The sequence below is a fragment of the Bufo gargarizans genome, chromosome 4 (genome assembly GCF_014858855.1).
Source record: "Bufo gargarizans isolate SCDJY-AF-19 chromosome 4, ASM1485885v1, whole genome shotgun sequence".
Classification (NCBI taxonomy): Eukaryota; Metazoa; Chordata; class Amphibia; order Anura; family Bufonidae; genus Bufo; species Bufo gargarizans.
In genome coordinates, this window is record NC_058083.1 from 517,006,416 (window position 1) to 517,032,187 (window position 25,772).

General features: G+C 43.4%; 3 protein-coding genes across 3 annotated transcripts in view; all 3 read right to left on the reverse strand.

Annotated features, from left to right (window-relative positions):
• LOC122934014 (zinc finger protein 260-like) overlaps positions 1 to 25,772 on the reverse strand; it is a 222,488-nt gene that overhangs the window by 181,456 nt on the left and 15,260 nt on the right. The gene's annotated exons all lie outside the window — the stretch shown is intronic.
• The window catches only part of LOC122934017 (gastrula zinc finger protein XlCGF26.1-like), a 323,260-nt gene that overhangs the window by 143,011 nt on the left and 154,477 nt on the right, over positions 1 to 25,772 (reverse strand). The gene's annotated exons all lie outside the window — the stretch shown is intronic.
• Positions 7,088 to 16,824, reverse strand: LOC122934029 (zinc finger protein OZF-like). Its single transcript, XM_044289170.1, has 4 exons — positions 16,772 to 16,824; positions 16,560 to 16,690; positions 15,523 to 15,616; positions 7,088 to 9,881 (listed from the first exon to the last, which is right to left on the reverse strand). The coding sequence occupies exons 1-4, from the start codon at positions 16,794 to 16,796 to the stop codon at positions 8,644 to 8,646; spliced, it is 1,488 nt and encodes a 495-aa protein (XP_044145105.1). The 5' UTR covers positions 16,797 to 16,824; the 3' UTR covers positions 7,088 to 8,643.

Below are 25,772 nucleotides of genomic sequence, written 5' to 3' on the forward strand. Positions count from 1 at the left end.
CAAAGTGTAAGTAAAATACAGTACAGTACAATAACTGTACTGTATTATGCAGACATCAGACCCACTGGATCTTCAAGAACCAAGTGGGTCTGGTCAAAAAAAAAAGTGAAAAAAGTGAAAATAAAGTAAAAATCAAAAAACACATTTATCACTGATTAAAAATGAAAAAAATAAAATTCCCTACACATGTTTGGTATCGCCGCGTCCGTAACGACCTGATCTATAAAACGGTAATGTTACTTTACCCGAACGATGAACGCCATAAAAAAAAAAATTAAAAACTATGATGAAATTGGAATTTTGCCCACCTTACTTCCCAAAAAAGGTAATAAAAGTGATCAAAAAAGTCGCATCTACGCCAAAATTGTAACATTCAAACCGTTATCTCATCCCGCAAAAATCATACCCTACCCCATTTTTTGTCATCTTCCGTCACAAAAAGTGTAATAGCAAGCAATCAAAAAGTCATGTGCACCCCAAAATAGTGCCAATCAAACCGTCATCTCATCCCACAAAAAATGAGACCCTACTTAAGATAATCGCCCAAAAATTGAAAAAACTATGGCTCTTAGACTATGGAGACACTAAAACATTTTTTTTGTTTTAAAAATGAAATTATTGTGTAAAACGTACATAAATAAAAAAAATTGTATACATATTGGGTATCACCGCGTCCGTGACAACCTGCTCTATAAAATTACCACATGATCTAACCTGTCAGATGAATGGTGTAAATAACAAAAAAAAAAACGGTGCCAAAAAAGCTATTTCTTGTTACCTTGCCGCACAAAAAGTGTAATATAGAGCAACCAAAAATCATATGTACCCTAAACTTGTACCAACAAAACTGCCACCCTATCCCGTAGTTTCTAAAACGGGGTCACTTTTTGGGAGTTTCTACTCTAGGGGTGCATCAAGGGGGCTTCAAATGGGACATGGTGTCAAAAAAACCAGTCCAGCAAAATCTGCCTTCCAAAAACCGTATGGCATTCCTTTCCTTCTGCTCCCTGCCGTGTGACCGTACAGCGGTTTACGACCACATATGGGGTGTTTCTGTAAACTACAGAATCAGGGCCATAAATAATGAGTTTTGTTTGGCTGTTAACCCTTGCTTTGTAACTGGAAAAAAAAATATTAAAATGGAAAATCTGTCAAAAAAGTGAAATTTTGAAATTGTATCTCTATTTTCCATTAAATCTTGTGCAACACCTAAAGGGTTAACAAAGTTTGTAAAATCTGTTTTGTATACCTTGAGGGGTGTAGTTTCTTAGATGGGGTAACTTTTATGGAGTTTCTACTCTAGGGGTGCATCAGGGGGGCTTCAAATGGGACATGGTGTCAAAAAACCAGTCCAGCAAAACATGCCTTCCAAAAACCAAACGGCGCACCTTTCACTCTACACCCCGCTGTGTGGCCGTACAGTAGTTTACGGCCACATATGGGGTGTTTCTGTAAACGGCAGAGTCAGGGCAATAAAGATACAGTCTTGTTTGGCTGTTAACCCTTGCTTTGTTAGTGGAAAAAATGGGTTAAAATGGAAAATTAGGCAATAAAATGAAATTCTCAAATTTCATCCCCATTTGCCAATAACTCTTGTGCAACACCTAAAGGGTTAACAAAGTTTGTAAAATCAGTTTTGAATACCTTGAGGGGTGTAGTTTCTTAGATGGGGTCACTTTTATGGAGTTTCTACTCTAGGGGTGCATCAGGAGGCTTCAAATGGGACATGGTGTCAAAAAAACAGTCTAGCAAAACCTGCCTTCCAAAAACCAAACGGCACACCTTTCACTCTATGCCCCGCTGTGTGGCCGTACAGTAGTTTACGGCCACATATGTGGTGTTTCTGTAAACGGCAGAGTCAGGGCAATAAAGATACAGTCTTGTTTGGCTGTTAACCCTTGCTTTGTTAGTGGAAAAAATGGGTTAAAATGGAAAATTAGGCAATAAAATGAAATTCTCAAATTTCATCCCCATTTGCCAATAACTCTTGTGCAACACCTAAAGGGTTAACAAAGTTTGTAAAATCAGTTTTGAATACCTTGAGGGGTGTAGTTTATAGAATGGGGTCATTTTTGGGTGGTTTCTATTATGTAAGCCTTGCAAAGTGACTTCAGAGCTGTAGTGGTCCCTAAAAATTGGGTTTTTGTAAATTTCTGAAAAATTTCAAGATTTGCTTCTAAACTTCTAAGCCTTGTAACATCCCCAAAAAATAAAATATCATTCCCAAAATAATTCAAACATGAAGTAGACATATGGGGAATGTAAAGTCATCACAATTTTTAGGGGTATTACTATGTATTACAGAAGTAGAGAAACTGAAACTTTGAAATTGGCTAATTTTTCCCAATTTTTGGTAAATTTGAAATTTTTTTATGCAAAAAAATTATTATTTTTTTACCTTTTTTTTACCAGTGTCATGAAGTACAATATGTGACGAAAAAACAATCTCAGAATGGCCTGGATAAGTCAAAGCGTTTTAAAGTTATCATCACTTAAAGTGACACTGGTCAGATTTGCAAAAAATGGCCTGGTCCTAAGGTGTAAAAAGGCTGTGTCCCTAAGGGGTTAAGAGTGCTGCATCCCTCTGCAAGATATCTCACTATTTTTGACTTTTCTGAGCCTGTCAAGTCCTTCTTTTGACCCATTTTGCCAAAGGAAAGGAAGTTGCCTAATAATTATGCACACCTGATATAGGGTGTTAATGTCATTAGACCACACCCCTTCTCATTACAGAGATGCACATCACCTAATATGCTTAATTGGTAGTAGGCTTTCGAGCCTATACAGCTTGGAGTAAGACAACATGCATAAAGAGGATGATGTGGTCAAAATACTCATTTGCCTAATAATTCTGCACGTAGTGTATAGCCAACCTGTCAGTACAGCAAAGCCAGAGAGCAACAGATGTGTTCGCTTGCCAGAGTTTTTATTGCTAAAGCCTGCTGGGAACCAAGATAAAGCCTGAAACTGTTTGGAGAATGTTTATGCAAAGTAAAGCTGCTTTTCAACTTCATCACAAGGCCTGGACTAAATTTATCTCTCCATCCCCTTCATCAACAACCTCCCTTTCATTGCTTCAGAGCCAACGCCTGGGGTCCAGTGTATTCAGGTAGGAGCACCGTGACACGTGCACCTTCATTAAAGACGGCAGCTTGGATCCATTTACACCCCCTTGGGCACCTTATTTTTATGAATGACAGGTTAGTAATAGCGTATTTTTAGCAAAATGAGCCTACAGATTACATTTATAAGACCACATTAGGAATAGTGAAGGCACCCTGAACATAACCATATTTTTATCTTAAAGGGGTGAAACCTGGTGACAGAATCCCTTTAAAGGAACTTTTATGCTACTCTATACCACTCTGGCATTCCTATACCTGGGTACCATCCACTATATCACTAAAAGGTGCCCTGTGTCCTTGTTGCTTCATTGCAACTGGCGTCACACAACAAATACTATCCTTCTCTTAAAGGGCCTGGGGAAGGTGCCCGCTGCAGATAACACTGCTGCTGGTAGTGCTGTCCCATCCTCTCTTTGCGGGGTGCCAGGTGGCCCTGTTGCGGGTATGGAAGAGGCCGAGACCGCAGCAAAAGAGGGAGCAGATATTTTAGATGGCTGGTCATGCAGGTGGTGCTCAGGTTTAGAACATTTATGCCTCGCTTCAGACTCTGACTGCACAGCATGTAAACCACCCGTGTCTTGTCGTCAGCACATTGCCTGAAGAACTGCCACACCAGGGAACTCCTTTTGAGCTGGCTATGGTGTGCTCAGTCCCTCGATGCAGTGGGCAGTAGGAGGCATACTGGCTAGGGGCTAGCTGCGTGACACTGCCTCTTCCTCCGAACATATCACTCGGATGACCTTGATTCCATGTGGGGTCTAGGACCTCATCTTCCTCCACATCATCTTCCACCCACTCCTCACTCCTGCAACTCCTTGCTGGTCTGCACACTGCAGAAAGTCGCAGGAGTTGACACCTGCCACGTCCTCATCCACAAACATAAATGGTTGGGGCATCAGTGCACTCATTCTCTTCATCTTCTGAGTCAGGGCTAGGTGGATGGCCCACGGAACTCTCGCCAGCAGAGTCATCAAAAAGCATAAGTGCCTGATGCATGACTTGGGGCTCAGACTGCTTGGCTGATTTGCAATGGGTGAGGAGGAAGACAGATGCCCATGCGCCGCCGGTGCCAACTCTGCGCTTTCAGCAGGGGACTGGATAGAAGAAAATGTGCAGTAACTGGAGGCACTGTCAGTCATCCAATCTAATACCGCCACTACTTGTTCTAGCTTTACCATTCATACAACGGTATTCAGGCCTACAAAATGATGCAGAACGTCCTGTCGACTCCGTGCACCAGAGGAAGGTGTTTCATTTGGGCGCATAGCTGGCACAGATTGACAGAGTCCTCTCCCTGCAGCAGGGGCTCCACCAACACCAGAGCACCACGACCAGGGCCACGTCCCTTATTTGATGCTCTCCTCATTCTTTGAGGTCACCTAGAAAATTGACAGACAAACAAACAATTGTATTTCTGTGTCACGGGTGCAAATGAGGTGCATCTCACCCCATAAAATGGGTTTATGTCACCGACAAAATTAACAGACTGATTAACTATTCTGTTACAGTGTCACGGATGCAAATGAGGTGTTTTGCACCTCCCAAAAAATGCACTGCAGCTTTTCAACAAGCTTTATTCTTCACCTGAACACTGACTTTTGCGGCAAAGTTCGGGTTCGGGACAATGTCTGGGTTCGATCATCCCTAGTCCTGATGTAAAGGTGAGCTAGGAAAACTGTATTTGTCTATTCAAACTAAAGAAGGTGATTAGCATGTTTATGATCATGCTTGATTCTTGGTGTTGGATAGGTGAAGCTCACTTTTGATTTTATAGCCCATGTGGCTCCTCGGAAAGACAAATGGAGATTGGTACTAAAATTGGAGTGGATTAATGAAAGGCCCAAGCAATAAATTATTTCCGCATGAAGTGGTCATGATAAGAAACTTTTGTCCAATTAGAAGTTGTTGTAGGTGTAAGGGTTAGCGTTAAAGCTAGCAGTTTTCCGGTATTGAATTCTGTCATAGGGGCTCAGTACCGGAACAAAACGCTTCAGTTTTGTCCCCATTCGCTGTCAATGGGGACAAAACTGAACTGAACGGAATGCTCCAAAATGCATTCCGTTCTGTTCCCAGACCCAAACTGGAAGCAAGCGCCTCTGCCAGGAAAACCCCCCTTGGGATGGGGGTGCTGAGCTAATCACTGTTCACATGCATGACAAAAGAACTACCTAGACATCATGGAACCAGGAGTTCATAAGAAATTATGTACTAACCGCACATCTCAGAAAGAAACCGTTTATGTCTCTGCGACCCTGGGACCGATACGGACGTTCTCCCGGTCTTCGTTTGCGTGTGGGACACAGGGAAGGAGAGATAGGGGGAACTTTTAATTGGAATCAAATATCCCTGACGTGTTTGGTCTCCACAAGCTCTAATGGTCCAGGCGGATCCGTTGGTACCAGAACCATCTCCCTATGACCTTCCGATGGGGAGCGATGAGGCATAATGGGTTTTGCAGATTTTTGGCTACCAGGGCCAGTGAATTCTCCCAGGGGGAGAGAGGGGTGTGACCGAATATGAGTTAAAATGTCAGTGAAGGGCACAGGCCATGGTCTTTCTCTGAAGGGGTCAGGTCGTGTAACATGTTTGGAGGAACCTTGGAAAACCTGCTTATGTCCGTGCCTCCCGGGGGACTATGGCATTCACCATCACAGCAAAGGGTTACTCCTTTATCTGGTAACTGACTTTCATTTGCTAACTCTGATTGTACCACCATCTGTATTTGCTTATAGGACCATTGTATATATCTGTGTATATATAGTGTTGTGTCTAGTGCGTCCTTAAGGCAATTATCTATATAAATTAATCTTGCGATGTGCTGTATCTCGATCCACGAATCCCACACGTCCGTGTCTCGGCATAACGTTATACGCTACCTGGGTTGGTTTGTGACCCGATAAAACCCCGTTTACGGACCGGGCTTATATCTAACGAGGAACTGCTGGTAGTCTACTGGGCTGGCAGGGCTCTGTTTCACTGGGGAAGTGAAAAGGCTCTCTCAGCTTGTCAGGGTTGTGTCACGCTCAAGGTAGCGTGGCCCACTCCATAACGGGATACTTTGATAACCCGAAGCCGAACTCAAAGCACAAGTTCGCTCAACACTACTCCCTGGTCTTAGCTGCCTTGCTCAGGTCCCCTGCTGCCAATAGCCACTTTGCAGCAAAATACTAGCCAGTGTTGATCTGCTCATCTTGTATCATGTGCCCAATTGTCATCATGCAAGGGCAGCAGGTCACCACTGCGGCCAGCAGTGGGGTCAAATTAGACATTGACAGCGAGACCCGAGTAAGGCAGCGTGTGCGTAGGTATGTTTCCCTATGCAGATCTGCCTGGGAAGTTCTAATGATAGTCTCTGCTGCTTTGCACTGATTCCTCTTGTATTGCACGCTTTGTTGAAAGACCTTCCCAAGTCAAACACGGAGCATTTGGAGTGGTGCATGGGAATCAAACTATGAATTATAAAACATTTTTCTTAGCAAAGCAAAATATAGTGATGAGATGAATGGAATGAGACTCACTCGCTTGGCTCTGTGGTGTAATATTAAAGGATCATTTTCAAAAACAGAAATGGAGTATAGAAAGTTGCAAGGCCCAAGCCTGTGTGACAATACTTTTATCACTCAGACATTTTTTCACCCTTCTCGCTACTAGGGAGTGGCGGGGCTGGAAAATTGGCACATTTAGCCAATTTTAGGTGTAAAAGTTGTCTAAAATTTACTCCAGTCAGGGAGTGGAGTAGAATTTCACTTCAGACGCACACTGCCAGAGTATACGCCTAAGTAATGATGAATTGTATGTTTTGTGATAAATTAGGCACATCCTTTGGCAGTGTAGCGGCTATCAAAGACCAGAGGAAAAAAAGTCTCCCCTCATCATTTGCACACACAGTGACCACCAACTCTTCCTTAACTCCGTAGGTTCTGGGGCCATATCTTAACATGTAAAGAATAAAGAGACATAGGTCCAAAATGCAGATATTTATTAACAAATGGTAACAACATGTTTGACACAGTTATATAAAGACTAAAGGAAATCATGTGACGGATCACCTGATTACAGCGCAGGGTCATTTACTTTGTTTCACGCAGGACCTGAGAGCATGTGCAATACATTTAGTGGACTCTAGAGCTCAGGTCCTGATTTTAAGGCTCATTCAGATGAACGCATGGTTGCCGTGCCCCTGTTGCGGACTTCAAATATTGGTCCTCAAAACATGGGTACCGGCCGTGTGAAGTCCGTATGGCGGTTCGGACCCATTGAGTTAAATGGGTTTGTGATCTGCAAAATACTTTAGAAGATTGGACATGTCCAATCTTTTACCTTGTAGAGGCACAGACCCCAAAGTCCTTGGACGAGCTTCTCAGTGTTTCCATGGGCTTCCAATCTGTGACTCAGCTCCGCAAAAATAGGACATGTCCTATCTTTTGACGTATTTTACGGACTGCAGGCCCATTCAAGTCAATGTGTACCCCAAAAGGAAATCAATGAAAACTACAAGTTTTCCTGCAAAAATCAAGCCTTCATACAGCTCCATGGAAAGAAAAATAAATAAATAAAAGTTGTGTGTCTTGGGATTTGGCGATGCAAAAAACATTTTCTACTTTAAAAAAAAATTGTTTTATTGTGCAACAGTAATAAAACTTAAAAAAAATTCTAAAAATAAAACTTAAAAAAAATATTCTAATAATGAATAAAGTTACGTAATTTGAGCCAAAAAATAAACACTGCAAATTTTATAGTGTAAAAACAGTTTTGATGTTTTTCCCCATCTTTCTCCCAGAAAGAGTTAAAAAAAAGTTAATTGGGAGGTCATGTGTACCCCAAAATGGCACCATAAAAACTACAACTTGTAACGCAAGTTGACAAAATGTAAAAAAATCCCATGGTAGAATTATTTTTTTTCTCTGTAGGCTCTCTGCTATGCAATTATAGATGACATCCTGAACATGACAGTGGCTTTGGCCCTGTGTGAATTCACTGATGTGTGATAAGACTTGACTGAATTCTATTTCATTTTCCACATTCAAAACATAAAAATAATTTCTCCCCGTGTGCATTCTCGGATGTCTAACAAGATCTTCTATATGATTACCACTAGTGTTCAGCGAAGCGAACCATCCAAAGTGGAATTCAGTCAGAATTTTAGGAAAAATTTGATTTTAAATGAAGCCGAATTTCCTTGGGCGTCATGTTTACGAAACATTTTTCCTAAAATAGCGGCTGAAGTTGTCTTAGAAAAAACAATTTACTCATCTAATGCACTTGCTCGCGTAGAGGCAGTCCGCTCCATTCAACTAAAAAAGACCTGTCTAAGGACTTACGCTCAATGTGATGATGTCACCGTGCTCTCCCAGCATGATCATGTGGTGAAGTCATCACGCTAAGTGCAGGTCCTTCAGCAGGTCTTTTTCAATCAAGAGAGGAGCAGACAGCCCCTGTGTGAGCAAATGGATGAGGTGAGTGATTTTTTAACCCAAAAGGCCATATTGCAGTAGCGTATTATCGTGTTTAATGGCCGTTAGATGGGTGCACTTCGATCTAAGGGGCCATTAAAAATGGGCCCATTGATTGATAGGCTGAATTGCTTCTTTCCTGTGTGAATTTTCTGATGTTTAACAAGATCGGATTTCTGCGCAAAAGATTTCCCACACTGTAAACAAGAAAATGGCTTCTCCCCTGTGTGAATTCTCTGATGTGCAACTAGATTTGATTTATTTATGAAAGATTTCCCACATTCTAAACAAGAAAATGGCTTCTCTCCTGTGTGAGTTCTCTCATGTATAACAAGGCTTGATTTATCAGTAAAAGATTTCCCACATTCTAAACAAGAAAATGGCTTCGCCCCTGTGTGAATTCTCTGATGGTTAAGAAGATGTGATTTCTGCTGAAAACATTTCCCACATTCTGAACATGAAAATGGCTTCTCCCCTGTGTGAGTTCTCTGATGTATAACTAGATTTGATTTATATATGAAATATTTCCCACATTCTAAACAAGAAAATGGCTTCTCCCCTGTGTGAGTTCTCTGATGTTTAACAAAAGTTGATTTATCAATAAAACATTTCCCACATTCTAAACAAGAAAATGGCTTCACTCCTGTGTGAGTTCTCTCATGTATAACAAGACATGATTTCTGTGTGTAAGATTTCCCACATTCTAAACAAGAAAATGGCTTCTCCCCTGTGTGAATTCGCTGATGGTTAAAAAGATGTGATTTCTGCTGAAAACATTTCCCACATTCTGAACATGAAAATGTATTAGTCCTTGAGTGAGTTCTCTCATGTATAACAAGACATGATTTCTGTGTGTAAGATTTTCCACATTCTAAACAAGAAAATGGCTTCTCCCCTGTGTGAATTCGCTGATGGTTACGAAGATGTGATTTATCAATAAAACATTTTCCACATTCTGAACATGGAAATGGCTTCTCCCCTGTGTGAGTTCTCTGATGTCTAATAAGATCTGATTTAGATTTAAAACATTTCCCACATTCTAAGCATGAAAGAGCATTCTCCCCTGTTTGACTTCTTTGATGATGAACACTTCTTCTGTGGCTTTTATTTTGCTTAACAGTCTGTGATGTATCAGAAGATTGAAATCCATCCAAAGGATCAGATAATAGATCTTTGCTGTGAAAGGCTGAGGATACATCCGAGATAGTGGCATGCTCTTCATGTGTATCTTCTGTAAAACCACAATGATCTGTTCTAAAATCTGAGAACATCACATGTTTTTCTGAGCTCCTGGTACAGTAATCTGCCAAGAATAAATCTGAGTTTTATAATTTTTAAATAATAGAACCTCAAAATTATATTGCAATTTTATAACATTTCTATATAAAAAATGGATGCAGTCCTCTGATGAGGTCCTCTACTAAACAAAAATAAATAAAACCAAAACAGGGGGCCAAAAAATGAACAAACATTACAAAATTGCATAATCCAGGAGTCCAGAGATTGATGAAGCTGTCATGTCCACATTCAAGTAATTTGTTTAATTAACATTCTTCCTTACAACGTGTGTTATCGGGGTTCTAGACATAAATCCTCCACTCCTACACTGGTGGTGTCCTGGGTTTGACACCCAATTAGGAAAAAGGAAATTGTGTATTGCATATTGCAGCCACCTATAGACTGCATCCAGTACTAATTCTTCTCTGAATGTTTCATTGCACGAAAACTTAACTTTTATTATTCCAGTGAAAATGGTTTATAACTATGAAAATAAAGGGCGCCCATTATTAAAAATCCATTAAAAGGAACCTGTCACCAGAAGTGACCTATGGCGCTCTTTACATGTCACCATTGTACAAGCTGCCAACTTCAGGTTGTTTGTAGGAAAGACCCACTTTTAAACTGTACCTGATGTCAAACATGAGTCACTGGGGCGTACCGCTGGATGAGTCATCTCTATCCTGCCCAGGTTGCAGACCTCCGCTGGCTTCCTGATGTCAACTCCTGGCAGTGAGAAATCTCACGCAGACAAGGGAGACCTCATTCCAGCACCAGGATCCTGACATGTGAAGCGCGCAGATATGTATACACCCCGGCTTTAAGCACTAACTGTGTTTGCCCAGGAGATGCTGGGACCACAGTCAGCAGATGTCAAGATCCCTGCCAATGTCTTCTGCTGTGCGAGATTTCACATTGCCAGGAGCCGACATCAAGAAGCCAGCAGAGCTCTGTGAGACTAAGTTGGGCAGGATAGAGGAGATGACGCTGTGTCTCGCCTCATACAGCGGTACGCCCCAGTGACTACCTGAGCTATGTTTGATGACATCAGGTACATTTTAAAAATACATTTTTCCTACAAACAACCCGATTGTCAAATTTAACAAAACCTGTTTCTGAAAGCTGGCAGCTTGATACAGTGGGGACATGTAAATAGGTCAATAACACACTCCAAAAGACATACTGATACTGTTCATTGGTGGCCCTTTTTTTTTTAGCTCTTTTTATTTCGGCTCTACCATAAAGCTTCTCCCATTTCCAAAAATTCAGAAGTGTCAATAGAGCGTCTAAGTCAGGAGTGCTACAACCTGCAGCCAACAGAGCCATGGTTTGCGGGCCCCGTCCTGCTGGGAAGAAACACAGCTGATTGTGTGATTTCTGCCGGAAGCGCTGCACAATTGCAGGATTACAGCTCCCGCTCCCACACTGTAGCAGGAGCAGGACGGCTCCCCGACTGTCAGAGACAGCGGGGGAGCCGAAGAGAAGGTAGAAGCAGTGTATCAGCGATTCTGCCTTCTCCTTACACAGGTGAGCGGCGTGCTGTGCAGTTTAGACCCGGGTGTCAGGGGCAGAGGAGTGCAGAGCCTCACCAGCTCTGCCCTGTACAAAGCCTCGCTCCTCTGAAGTCCTAAGCTGAGTTGCGGTTACGCTGCACTGCTCTGTCGCTGGAAGATAATGATGGCCTGGATGTAATGCCACAGTTTGGCCACTGGATGTAGCACCAGTGATGCTCAGCTTCATGCAGGGAGCTCAGTGGATAAATTTCCAGCCCCCTTGTAGTGATAAGCAGTGACATATCCAGTATGTCACCCAATTTGAAGGACAGTAGGCATCCCTCATAAGCACCTGATAATGGCATATTGGGCAGAGTGCAGTGCATACCGCGTGTTAAGGCACTAATCTCTCAGCTGAGGATGAGTGAGCACTATGTCTTGCTGCAGCAGGTGAAGAGCACTTGCTCCTTCAACCAGGTAACATAACCAGAAGAGTGTTTCCTGCAGAATGTGGAACAGTCATGCTGGGATGTCATGTGTATCCTCTGCCAGGGGTGCGCTAGAAGAGGGATGCAGCAGCATGAAGACTAGCAAAGGTGCACGAGAGTCATAGATGACAAAGTGGTGCACGAGTGTCGGAAGTGGAGCACTGTCCTATGCCAGGGATGTGCTGAAGCCTGAGCCACAGACCAGGGTCGGGAGCACAGACTGCAGACCAGTTGTGGAGCAAGGTCCCTGATTAGGATTAAGTGAGGCAGTCACCATGGTAATGATGATCAGGAGACAAATCACCAGAGCAGAGTTTGTCTGAGCATGGACAGCTGAAGTGTTGCAGCAGAGCAAGTGAGAAGTGGAATTGGTAAGAGATGTCCAAATTGCCTGCACGATACCAGGCAAGAAAAAGGGTGCTGCATAGCTGTCTATTGGAAAAAAATATACTGTACAAAAAAATACAAATAAAAAGGAAAATAAAAGTGCAAAAAAACAACAACAAAAAACAAGTCAGTGTCCCACAGAGGCCTTTTAACCTCTTCCGAACATAGGGTGTACATTAAGGACACAGGGCGTACCTGTACATCCTATGTATTTCCGATCACCGCCGCACGGCGGGCGGTGATCGGAACCCGGTGCCTGCTCAAATCATTCAGCAGGCACCTGGGGACAATGCGCCGGGGGGTCCTGTGACCCGTATCGGCGATCGCTGCAAACCGCAGGTCAATTCAGACCTGCGGTTTGCAGCGCTTTCGGGAGGTTTCTGATCATAAAATTCAAAATGCTGTTATTTTATGTTTAACCCGCCCCGCTGCAGCCCTCTAGGTTATGTGCCGGCGGGCGCAGCGGGGGGCTTGTGCGGGAGGGCCGCGATCATCAGAGCGGTGCTGGGGGGTGGCAGGGCAGGCACACGATCATCCGCCCGCCCCCTCTCTCAGGATGGCCGAGCGGTTTGCAGAGTGTCAGCACATTGTTGACACTCTGCTTGAAACGCCTGACATCTGTGCTGGCACCGATGTCAGGCGTTTAACCCCTTCCATGCCGCGGTCCGTAGGGACCGCTGTATGGAAGAGGTTAACAGGGAGGGAGCTCCCTCCCTCTCCCATCGGGGGCTGACCCCCCTCCCTCTCCATCACCCACTGTTGTGGAAGCGAGTGATGGTTACCATGGCAACTGGACGCCTTCACAGACGACCGGCTGTCCATGGTGCTGATCAGACTTCTGCAAAAATGTTGCAAATTTTTGGTAAATTTGGTATTTTTTTATAATTAAAAATGAATTTGTTTGACTCCATTTTACCATTGTCATGAAGTACAATATGTGATGAAAAAACAATCTCAGAATGGCCTGGGTAAGTCAAAGCGTTTTAAAGTTATCACCACATAAAGTGACACTAGTCAGATTTGCAAAAAATGGCCTGGTCCTTAAAGGGGTTGTCCAGGTTCAGAGCTGAACCTGGACATCCCTCCATTTTCACCCCGGCAGCCCCCCTGACATGAGCATCGGAGCAGTTCATGCTCCGATGCTCTCCTTTGCCCTGCGCTAAATCGCGCAGGGCAAAGGCATTTTTCTGAGTTCCGGTGACATACCGGGCTCTCTATGGGGCTGACAGGCAGCCCGGTGACGTCACCGGCACTGATGGGCGGGATTTGGCTCTGCCCTAGCCAGTAAAACGGCTAGGGCAGAGCTAAAGCCCGCCCCTCAGAGCCGGTGACGTCACCGAACACACTGCTGGGCGGAAGTTACCGCCCGGCAGTGTGTTATTGAAAACACAAGAGCCTGTGCCCTGCGCGATCTAGCGCAGGGCACGGGAGCGCATCGGAGCATGAGATGCTCCGATGCCAGGCTCAGGAGGGCTGCCGGGGTGAAAATAAGGGTATGTCCGGGTTCAGCTCTGAACCCGGACAACCCCTTTAAGGTGAAATATGTCCTTAAGGAGTTAAAGACCTCTTGGGGGACATGCAGTGCTGCAAAAATATATATAAAAAATAAAAATAAAGAAAAAAGTTTAGCAAAAAGATATAAAATACAATTTAAAAAAAAATTATAAAAAAGGAAAAGTGCTAAATAAAATTGTCATATTGTGTGGCAAAAATATATTTTAAAATTGAATAAAAAGTGATGATGAATAAAAAAAAATTGATACAAAATAAATAAAATACAAAATACAAACCATTACAAATTATCACCCCATTCATGTGAAACTATACATATTGTATAATAAAACGATCCAACACATACAGGGAACTAATTATAATAATTTGCATATTTAAATAATGAGCTATAGTTTAAATAAAAATTACAAAAAAAATTAAATGTACAGTTTCCCCCAAATAAAACTTATAAAATATATTAAAAACCCTATGTTATGTAATAAAAAGCTGTCAAAGTTATTTTGGTAGTCGAAAAAATAACAAAAGGTACAAGTGTTTGAACCACATGTGCTAAATCACAAAAAAGTGACTGGTCATTAAGGCCTTTTCAGGCCTAGTTATTAAAGGGTTAACCAATCAGTGCTTTCCCGGCTAGTAAGGCCTCATACACATGACCGTACCGTGACAGCACATGGAGTTCTATCCGCATCCTTTGCGGCCCCGTTGAAGTGAATAGGTCCACATCCAAGCCGCAAAAAAAACAAAAAAAGCGTCTCATATGCGGACTAAAACAATGGCCGTGTGCGTAAGCCTTCATGGAAAGTGCTTACTGGTTAGTGCAGGGCACCTACAGTATATCAGGGGTGCAGAAGGTGGTAAGAACCAGTGAGCGCCGTCCTCTGCAGTGAAGTAAAGCGCTCATTTGTGAATAGGAGGCAGGAAGGAAATGTCGCCACTTAAGGAGTTTCCTAGTTAAAATGATTTTTAACCTGTTCCTGCGGCATGGCCCGTGATACAGAAAATTCCTACTTTCCTGCTCCATGCTGGTCTCGCCGTCTCCATCTTCCGGGCCCGGAGCACCTCTCCAGCAAATGACTGGCTTCAGCAGTGAAACGCTGCTTGTGGCCACATCACCACTGAGGCCAGTCATTGGCTGGAGCGGTACAAGTGACTGTGCCCATATCCAACCGGATGTAAACAGCGCCAGAACCAGAAGATGGAGACAGCGGGAGCAGGAAAGTATGAATCTTCTTTCTCAGGCCCACGCTGCAGAAACGTGTTAAAAATATTTTTTTACCTGGAAATCTCTAAGCCCCTGTTACACGGCACGATATTCAGGACAATTACTGGGAACAAGTGTTCATAGGAGCGCTCATTCCTGATATCTGGCCGGTATAATCATGCCGCTGATCAGGCGATAAACAAGGAATCACTCATTAGTGGGCTGATTTGCATGTTTTATCAGGATGAAAGACGTACAATTATCGTCAGCACATCTCACCGTGTAATCAGGAATGTGCTGCCAATAATCGATAGAAGTGAATGAGGTTGTGCACCCCAGCTCTAAGTACTACGGAAAGAGGGTTCATAGAAGTTAGAATGGGTGATAACCCCAACCTCCTGATCAATACTGTGGGACACCTGGTATCGGTAACAATTGTGTGCTAATAAAGGAAAACCTGTCGGAAAGTACAATATGTGACCCCCAAACTGCCACCACTACCTGACTATACAATGAGTCATCAGTAGGCAGTGAAGGAGCAGAATCTGTGAGTCTTCTCTGCTTTATGTAGTGGTTACTACTCACCTGGGTGGTTATCGGTGGGAATGTCCTCTATGATCACCCTCACATATGTATCTTCAGCCTTAATATTGTTCAGATCTTTACCCAGATTTAAAAACTGTGAAACAGAAATTGTAAAAGTCAGCAGACTGATGGAGAAGTCGTGTGGAAGGTTTGATGTGACCAGAAAAGATCATTAATTACAATGACAAAGTGATGAAATGACAGCAGAGTTATCTGCTATGGCAGCGGTCCATGCCTATAGCTCCTCTCCTTCCTGCTGGTGGGCACGCCTGCTGCCTGGTTTACCTGCTCCATAGCTTTAGGGCTCCAGTGGTCCAGTCCCACAGACATCCCTCTCTCCCTTCCCAGTGGTCCCGGCTGCTGGAATAACGCTGTCCTCCCACACAAGCTGAGGCCTGCTTCCTGACGATAATGACCTTCTCTGCCCATAGGTCATGTGTGCACACACTATCTCTGGCTCTTATAGGGCCGGCATGCACGCACTCTGATCTCTACAAGCCATGGAAAGAAGCCTGATCAGTAGGTTCTAGTATGCTAGTTTCATGCAAAGCTTGCCTGTTCTGTGTACAGACTTCTGCCTGACTTCTAGATTGGACCCTTTGCTGCCTAACCTGACCCTTGCCCGATCTCCGTTCTGTGGTTCCCCTGCAACAAAGTCCAGATCCCTGTACAGGGGATAAAATGGGAAGGAAGGGAGTCACTTATATAACTCACTTTGGAGCAGAACCATGTCAAATCTGTTCAAGAGACACCGTGAATCTACATGTGCCATGTTTCATTGTCTGACCCAAAAAATATCTGCAGGTCTCCTGTATATATGCATATAGTTGGTTCCTTATTCCAACCAGCAGTCTCTACAGACCAGAAAACTGTGAGAAGATCCAGACGACATGCAAGGTCTATAGTTAGCTGTAATCCTGCCATCTCTACCTTTCTCATTATACAAGGATAAAACATATAATACTGGTTTATAAAACAAGACTGAACACAAGATCTTCACAGCACTTCTACAGATCATAGGGAACCTTTCATGAGACCTTATTTCCATCTATCTGATGATCATATGGAATGCTTTGATGTTCTTCTGAACCATCCCGTAGAAGAAGAGGACTGGGATATCTCTCATCCTGTAGAATTAGAGGACTGGGAGTTGTTCTCTCTTCTTTAACTGTAGGAAAAACATATGGTGACAATTAATTTCTTACATATAACTAGTGAGAGGATGTGTGTATTTAGTCATGTCTTTTACTTGGTGGCTGGTGATCCTCCATCATGACGTTCTTGTACAGATCTTTGTGTCCTTCTAAATACTCAGACTCCTCCATGGAGAAATAGATGGCGACATCCTGACACCTTATAGGAACCTGACAACACAATGATACAGTCATCACCCAGATCCCTTCATAGTGTTACTGTATAATGTCCCGACATTCCCAGCGATGTCACCTCTCCAGTCAGCAGCTCAATAATCTTGTTGGTGAGCTCTAGGACCTTCTCTCTGTTGACTTTCTCATGTATCGGGATGTGAGGTGTCGGCCTGGATATTGGGTTCAGGATTTCTCCCTGTCCTTTAGATACCGGGGCCTGACAATGTTCACTAGAGGTCTTCTTCACTACTGTGTATTCCTGGTTATGGAGAGACGCAGTAATAAATATCACTCCATACATCTCCAGAGTCCCTCACCTCTCCAGTCATGTCCATCTGTTAGTAACAAAGAAGATGATGTAATATTACATCATAATCTCTCACCTCTCCAGTAAGCCGGAGGAGGATCTCTAGGGTGAGATTTATTATACTCTCTGCCATCTTGTCCCCATCCTTATCCATCCTTGATGGGTGAATCAGGAGAATGATCTTATATAGGAGATATATACGCTGAGCGGATCCTATATTGTAGGAACCTGAATAGAAAGAAAATGAACCGATGTAAAAACAGAAAATCCCATGTAAAATACAATTACTGGAGATAAGAAGAGGAAACACTGGAGGAGATGATAATGTGTATCAAGTCAGTTCCTCCATGTTTCAGGTCAAAGCCTGTCACACCTTCATATTACCACTATAGTCACAGCGGTAATACCAGTATAAGGCTACTTTAACACTAGTATTTTTTGTGGATCCGTCATGGATCTGCAAAAACGCTTCTGTTACAATAATACAACCGCATGAATCCGGTTGTATTATGTCTTCTATAGCCATGACGGATCAGTCACGAACACTGTTGAAAGTCAATGGGGACGGATCTGTTTTCCATTGTGTCAGAGAAAACGTATCTGTCCCCATTGACTTACATGTGTGTCAGGACGGACACATTGCAGACAGAAAAACGCTGCTTGCTGTGTTATTCTGTCTGCGATGGGAGCGCAACCAAACGAAACAGAAAGCATTTTGGTGACTCCCGTTTCGTTCAGTTCAGTTTTGTCCCCATTGACAATGAATGGAGACAAAACTGAAGCGTTTTCATCCTATGACAGGATCTCAATAGCGGAATTGAGAACGCTGGTATGAAAGTAGCCTAAAGCTGTAATCTGGTAGATCACTTCATAGATCTAGAGCTCAGACTGCCCTCGTCCTATCAGTTGGAATCACAAGAATAAAGAGCATCTGTCAGCAGATTGGTACCTGTGACACCGGCTGACCTGGTACATGTGCGCTTGGCAGCTGAAGGCATCTGTGTTAGTCCCATGTTGATATGTGCCCGCACTGCTGAGATAATTATGTTTTATTATATGCAAATGAACCTCCAGGAGTAACGGGGGTGTTGCCTTTTTACCTAGAGGCTCCTCCTTTCTGCACCTGCCACGCCCTTTTCACTTTGATTGACAGGACCAGGCAGTGAAGACGTAATCACACCTGACCCTGTCAATAAAGTGAAATGGGCAACACCTCTGTTGCCCCCAGAGGCTTATTTGCATATATTAACTCTTTCTACCCCAGGTCAGTTTTTACTTTCCTGCCCAGGCCTATTTTTATGTAGAAATAACTTTGGAATAGTTTTACTTATCTAAGCGATTCTGAGATTATTGGTGACACATTGTACTCCATGTTAGCGGAAAAAATGGGTCAATATTATTTTCCTTAACTTATAAAAAAAAATAAAAAAATTACAGAAAATTTCAAAAAATTTACAATTTTCTAAATTAGAATTTCTCTACTTAAAAAAAAAAACTCGTAAAATAGTTATCAGTCAACATTCTCCATATGTCTACTTCATGTTGGCATCATTTTGTAAATGTCGCTTTATTTTTTTAGGACGTTAGAAGATTTTCAAGAAAATTTCCAAAATAGCTTTTTTAAGCACCAATTCAGTTATAAAATGATTCTGAGGGGCTTACATAGTAGAAACCACCCATAAATGACCCCATTTTAGAAACTAAACCCCTCAAATTATTTAAAACTGGTGTTACAAACTTTGCTAATATTAGAGGTGTTCCACAACAGTTTAAAAGAAAATTAAGGTAATTTCAAAATTACATTTTTTTTTGTTAATCCGATTTTTATGCAACACAGCAATGTTGGTCAGATTTCACTAAGACAATTTTAAGATGCCATGTAACATTTAAAGTCCCCCTGACGCACCCCTACTGTAAAAACAAAAGTGACACCAATATGCGACGATACCGCACCTTGCAGCCTCGCCCACCGACACTGTGCAGTCGTGGCCAAAAGTTTTGAGAATGACACAAATATTAGTTTTCACAAAGTTTGCTGCTAAACTGCTTTTAGTTCTTTGTTTCAGTTGTTTCTGTGATGTAGTGAAATATAATTACACGCACTTCATACGTTTCAAAGGCTTTTATCGACAATTACATGACATTTATGCAGAGTCAGTATTTGCAGTGTTGGCCCTTCTTTTTCAGCACCTCTGCAATTCGACTGGGCATGCTCTCAATCAACTTCTGGGCCAATTCCTGACTGATAGCAACCCATTCTTTCATAATCACTTCTTGGAGTTTGTCAGAATTAGTGAGTTTTTGTTTGTCCACCCGCCTCTTGAGGATTGACCACAAGTTCTCAATGGGATTAAGATCTGGGAAGTTTCCAGGCCATGGACCCAAAATGTCAACGTTTTGGTCCCCGAGTCACTTAGTTATCACTTTTGCCTTATGGCACGGTGCTCCATCGTGCTGGAAAATGCATTGTTCTTCACCAAACTGTTGTTGGATTGTTGGAAGAAGTTGCTGTTGGAGGGTGTTTTGGTACCATTCTTTATTCATGGCAGTTTTTTTGGGCAAAATTGTGAGTGAGCCCACTCCCTTGGATGAGAAGCAACCCCACACGTGAATGGTCTCAGGATGCTTTACTGTTGGCATGACACAGGACTGATGGTAGCGCTCACCTTTTCTTCTCCGGACAAGCCTTTTTCCTGATGCCCCAAACAATCGGAAAGAGGCTTCATATGACTTTGCCCCAGTCCTCAGCAGTCCATTCACCATATTTTCTGCAGAAGATCAATCTGTCCCTGATGTTTTTTTTTTAGAGAAGTGGCTTCTTTGCTGCCCTTCTTGACACCAGGCCATCTTCCAAAAGTATTTGCCTCACTGCGCGTGCAGATGCACTCACACCTGCCTGCTGCCATTCCTGAGCAAGCTCTGCACTGGTGGCACTCCGATCCCGCAGCTGAATCCTCTTTAGGAGTCGATCCTGGCGCTTGCTGGACTTTCTTGGATGCCCTGAAGCCTTCTTAACAAGAATTGAACCTCTTTCCTTGAAGTTCTTGATGATCCTATAAATTGTTGATTGAGGTGCAATCTTAGTAGCCACAATATCCTTGCCTGTGAAGCCATTTTTATGCAACGCAATGAAGGCTGCACGTGTTTCTTTGCAGGTCACCATGGTTAACAATGGAAGAACAATGATTTCAAGCATCACCCTCCTTTTAACAGGTCAAGTCTGCCATTTTAACCCAATCAGCCTGACATAATGATCTCCAGCTTTGTGCTCGTCAACATTCTCACCTGAGTTAACAAGACGATTACTGAAATGATCTCAGCAGGTTCTTTAATGACAGCAGTGAAATGCAGTGGAAAGTTTTTTTGGGGATTAAGTTAATTTTCATGGCAAAAAAGGACTATGCAATTCATCTGATCACTCTTCATAACATTCTGGAGTATATGCAAATTGCTATTATAAAAACTTAGGCAGCAACTTTTCCAATTTCCAATATTTATGTCATTCTTTAAACTTTTGGCCACGACTGTACATATATAATTATATAACGGAGAAACCCAGGTTATACCAACATGGTCCATATCACTATATACAAGAAGATATATAACTTATACCAGTTGTACATATATAATTATATACAGCAGATACCCAGATTATACCAGCATAGTACATACTATAACATACAGGAAAATGACGGTATATATATATATATATATATATATATATATATATATATATGCAGTGGCCAGGCTTGAGGTGACCCCAACGCTATGCTGGGCTCCTCCGGACACCGTCAAGGTGTCACCACATGTTGCTGCTCTCCGGAAGGTATGGTAAGGCATGGTGCACTCCAATGGGAAATAAGTCCTAAAGAGTCAGGGTCTGCAGTAAACCAGGGTGCTTATTTATTGGAGGAATTCAGGTACAAAACAATACAGGCGAGGCACTGGGCTAGCTTCTCCAGTCTCCTCCCTGGCAGAAGAAGGGTTTGATGCTAAGAAAAGGCCTGAGCTAGCTGTCTCTCTCTCTCTCTCTCTGAAGACTGGCATCCTGGTCAAGGGCCCACAGTCTGTGGCTCAGCGTCCCCATGTCAGCATCTTCTGGTCACTCATGCAGGCTTGCATGAGTCTCCTCTCCAAGCACTGTTCCCTACCTTAAGCACCCTAGGGGCTCTGACTGCTCTCCTTTATATACAGTTCCTAGCTAGACTGCAACCTTTTAGTGGGAGGGGTGGAGAAACTCAGCACAAACATATACATTGTTTAAACTCCTGTCTGGTATAGACTTACATTAGACCTTCAATGATATTTAATAGCAATGACAGAGCAGGTTTTCCAGACAAAAACAAGTTTTCTGACATAATAACATAGCTAAAACCAGACATTTAAAAGGTCAGGCTGTCTGCTTTTTGGTGGTAAACAAGTTTGGGGGTTTCCCCTCCAAAACATGGTCTTCTTTAACCCCATAAGGACCCTTCCATATTTCACCTTAAGGATCAGGCTATTTTTTGCAAATCTGACATGTGTCACTTTATGTGGTGATAACTTTAAAACGCTTTTACTTATCCAGGCCATTCTGAGATTCATTTTTATTTATAAAACAATTCTAAAATTTGCAATTTTTTTTTATTTCAATAGAAACCACCCAATAATGACCCCATTTTAGAAACTACACCCCTCAAGGTATTCAAAACTGATTTCACAAACCTTGTTAACCCTTTAGGTGTTTCGCAAGAATTAATGGAAAATGGAGATGAAATTTCAGAATTTCACTTTTTTGGCAGATTTTCCATTATAATAAAAACACTTCCGCTAACAAAGCAAGGGTTAACAGCCCAAAAACCCCTCAATCTTTATTATCCCCATTTTTCTAGTTTACAGAAACCTCCCACATGTGGCCGTAAACTGCTGTAAGGGCACACGGCAGGGCACAGAGGGAAAGGAACGCCAAATGGTTTTTGGAAGGCAGAGTTTTCTGGACTGGTTTTCTGACACCATGTCCCATTTGAATCCCCACTGATGCACCCCTAGAGTAGAAAACGCCCAAAAAATGACCCATTTTGAAAAAAAAAAAATCCCTCAAGGTATTCAAAACTGATTTTACAAACTTTGGTAACCCTTTAGGTTGCGGAACGCAAGAGTTAATGGAATATGGAGATTAAATTTCCAAATTTCTGTTTTTCTGCAAATTTTCCATTTTAATCCATTTTTTCGAATAACAAAGCAAGGGTTAACAGCCAAACAAAACTTAATATCTATTGCCATGATTCTGTAGTTTACAGAAACACCCTATATGTGGTCATAAACTGCTGTATGGAGACACGGCATTGTGTAGTAGGAAAGGAACGCCATATGGTTTTTGGAAGGCAGATTTTGCTGGACTGGTTTTTTGACACCATGTCCAATTTGAAGCCCCCCTGATGCACCCCTAGAGTAGAAACTCCAAAAAAGTAACCCAATTTTGAAAACTACGGGATAAGGTGGCAGTTTTGTTGGTACTATTTTAGGGTACATAGGATTTTTGGTTGCTCTATGTGGCAAAACATTGAGAACTGTTGGACTGTATCCGTGACAATCCCTCTATCTATGGGCCCTGGGCGATTTGGCCCTTTAAATACAGAACTTGGGCATATTGCATGTTATTTCCCTGTTTCTGGGCTTAATGTATTGATTTGTACCATGCTGGGTGGGTTTCTATTGTCCCATTGTGTAGTAACTTTTTTTAGTTTAGGAGATAATGGGGGAGACACAGTGATTGATTCAATTATCTCCTAGACAGAGGGGAGGAATATGTGTGGGTTGTAACTACAATGTTATCGGGTAATGTATGATAATGTGTGTGTCCCTCTCCTTCAGGGGAGCATGTAATAAAAAGGGCTGCAAGCTAGCAGCCAGTTAGTTCACCTCCAAGCTATGTGTCGTCTAGTTCTTGGAGGGATGGGATTTATACACGCTACCTGCATTTCATTCTGATGGTTCCTGTCTACCAGCGGAGATACTGCACTTCACCCTGCCTCTCCGCTACAATTGGTGGCAAGCGACGGGATTCGAATCTCACAGCCGAAGACCGTTCAGCTGTTTTATTTGATACGAACGGAAAGGAACCTCATCCGTACAAAGTCATCGTTCGTGAGTATGCGGATTTTATGCGAACAGATGACGAATGGGGACGGATTATACCAGACTGAAAAGAGAAACGCTAAAGGCATTACTGGAAGCCAGAGGAATTATTGCCAGTAACAAAGCGAAAAGAGTCATTATTGCGGAACTCATGGAGGGCGATCAAGCAGCAGTTACACCAGCAGCCACGGAAACATATAGCTCAGCATGGGCCAACGAAATGAGGATAAGGCTGGCATTTTTTCCGTTGCCACATTCCCAGGAATTTCTGGAAAGGACATCAGCTGATATTAATGAATATCTAGTGGCCACCCGACCAAACCTCACTTCACCTGGGGGAGCAAACCCTCCTGCATATCCGGTAATATCAGAAAAACAGAAATTACCGCACCATGCATTTAAAACCTATGTGGAAACCGAGGACATTGATGGGTACCTGCAGGACTTCGAAAGATTATGCCAGCTGCATAAAATCGATCCTGCGGATAAGGTACCTCTATTGGCCGGCAAATTGTCGGGTAGGGCAGCGGAAGCATACCGGACTATGCCAGATGAGGACAGCACAGATTATCAAAAGGTAAAACAAGCCATATTGAGCCGGTATGCCATTACCCCTGAGGCATACCGCCAGCGCTTTCGGGAGCTAAAGAAAGCCGAGAGAGATACCCACATGGAATGGGCACATAGATTGACCCGTGCTGCTAAAGGATGGGTACAAGCAGCACAGGTAACCCAGCTGGAAGAGCTGTTACAATTGTTATTACTGGAGCAATTTTTTCAAGGACTGTCTGACGAATTACAAAACTGGTTACGGGATCGCAAACCCAATACCGTACATGTGGCAGCTACTATGGCAGACGAGTACCAAGATGCCCGGCGGGCACAGAAGGTTGCACAACGACCCCTTTCCGGGGCCCCTACAACTAACCCCGTTCCAGCACCCGTTCCAGCATCCAGTCCAGCACCCTACAGATCGAGTGGGGGCAACTACCAACAAGCACCCAGATACCAGTCTCGCCCGCAGGTTAGATGCCATATTTGCAAGCAGCAGGGGCACATCCAGAAAGATTGTCCCAGGAACCGAAACCGTTCCAACTGGGGAAACCCTAGCCAGCAGATTCATCGCCCAGCGGCAGTACACTGCTTCCAAAATGAGTTTTCCCAGCAGCAATTGGTGCCAATGCCTCCAGGGGAACCCTTGGGCATTCTACACGAGGCCAACCCAAAACAGGCAGCCTCTGACAACAGACAAGGCCATTTCCAGGCCGTCCACCTAGATGGCAGGAGCCGCCAGGGATTACGAGACTCTGGCGCCACCATCACCTTGGTTCGGAATCACTTGATCCCTGCTCACCAGCTCACCGGTGAATGTGTAGCTGTTCGAGTAGCCGGGGGTAATATCTACAAGATTCCTACTGCCCGGGTACATTTGAATTGGGGAGCGGGGTCTGGAAATGTGGAAGTGGGGCTCATGTAAGATTTGCCAGCGGATATTATTTTGGGCAACGATTTGGGGGAGCTGACTTCGGAGTTTGTGCCACAACGGAACCTCCAGGAAGCTTTACCTGTTGCTACCAGGCCCACACCAACCCACCGGCAAATCACGCTGAGGCTCAGGTAAAGAACAATACCCCTGTTATCCCTTGGGCCCCCCCATTAGAGTTTGGTAGTGAGGTAGCTAATGACCCTTCCTTGCAAGTATATAAAGATAAAGTAGCAGGAAGCCAAACTGGGTTAGAGGGGGAGAGATATGGGTGGGAAAAGGGGTTACTGTATAGATATGCAGAGAAGACAGTAGCCGGTACAGTTCCCGTATCTATGCGACAGTTAGTAGTACCTAAGAGATACCAACGTGAGTTACTACGCATTGCTCATGACATCCCCCTGTCAGGACACTTAGGGGTTAGTCAGACTAAACACCGGTTAACGCAGAACTTCTTTTGGCCCGGTATCTCCAAAGACATTCGGCAGTATTGCCAAACGTGTGACACTTGCCAACGAGTAGGGAAGCGAGGAGATAAATATAAGGCTAAGTTACACTCCCTCCCTATAATTGAAGAACCCTTCAGTAGGGTAGCTGTTGACATTATTGGACCCCTAGCTAAACTCGGCCCCTCGGGGAAGCGGTTTATCCTGAAGGTAGTAGATTACGCCACCCGTTACCCTGAGGCCGTGGCATTGACTAATATTCATGCCGAGACCGTAGCCGAGGCCCTTATTAAAATATTCTCTCGCATGGGTTTCCCCCGAGAGATTATTTCTGATAGGGGCACCCAGTTCACCGCTGAAGTCCCCCGCCAGTTGTGGAAAACATGTGGGGTAAAGCCGATTATAAACTCGGCCTACCACCCCCAGTCTAATGGCCTCTGTGAACGGTTTAATAGAACATTGAAAGAAATGCTCCGTACGTTCATGGAGACCCAGAAGAACTGGGAGCGGTTTTTGCCCCACCTGTTGTT

Bases quoted from the DNA above. Each gene is read 5' to 3' on its own strand.
- LOC122934029 (XM_044289170.1), bottom strand. From the start codon at position 16,796: ATGATGGAGGATCACCAGCCACCAA. The intron at 16,691-16,771 runs GTAAAAGACATG...TTTTTCCTACAG, and splicing joins GGAGGATCACCAGCCACCAA to TTAAAGAAGAGAGAACAACT. The intron at 15,617-16,559 runs GTCTCATGAAAG...TCTGTTTCACAG, and splicing joins ATCAGATAGATGGAAATAAG to TTTTTAAATCTGGGTAAAGA.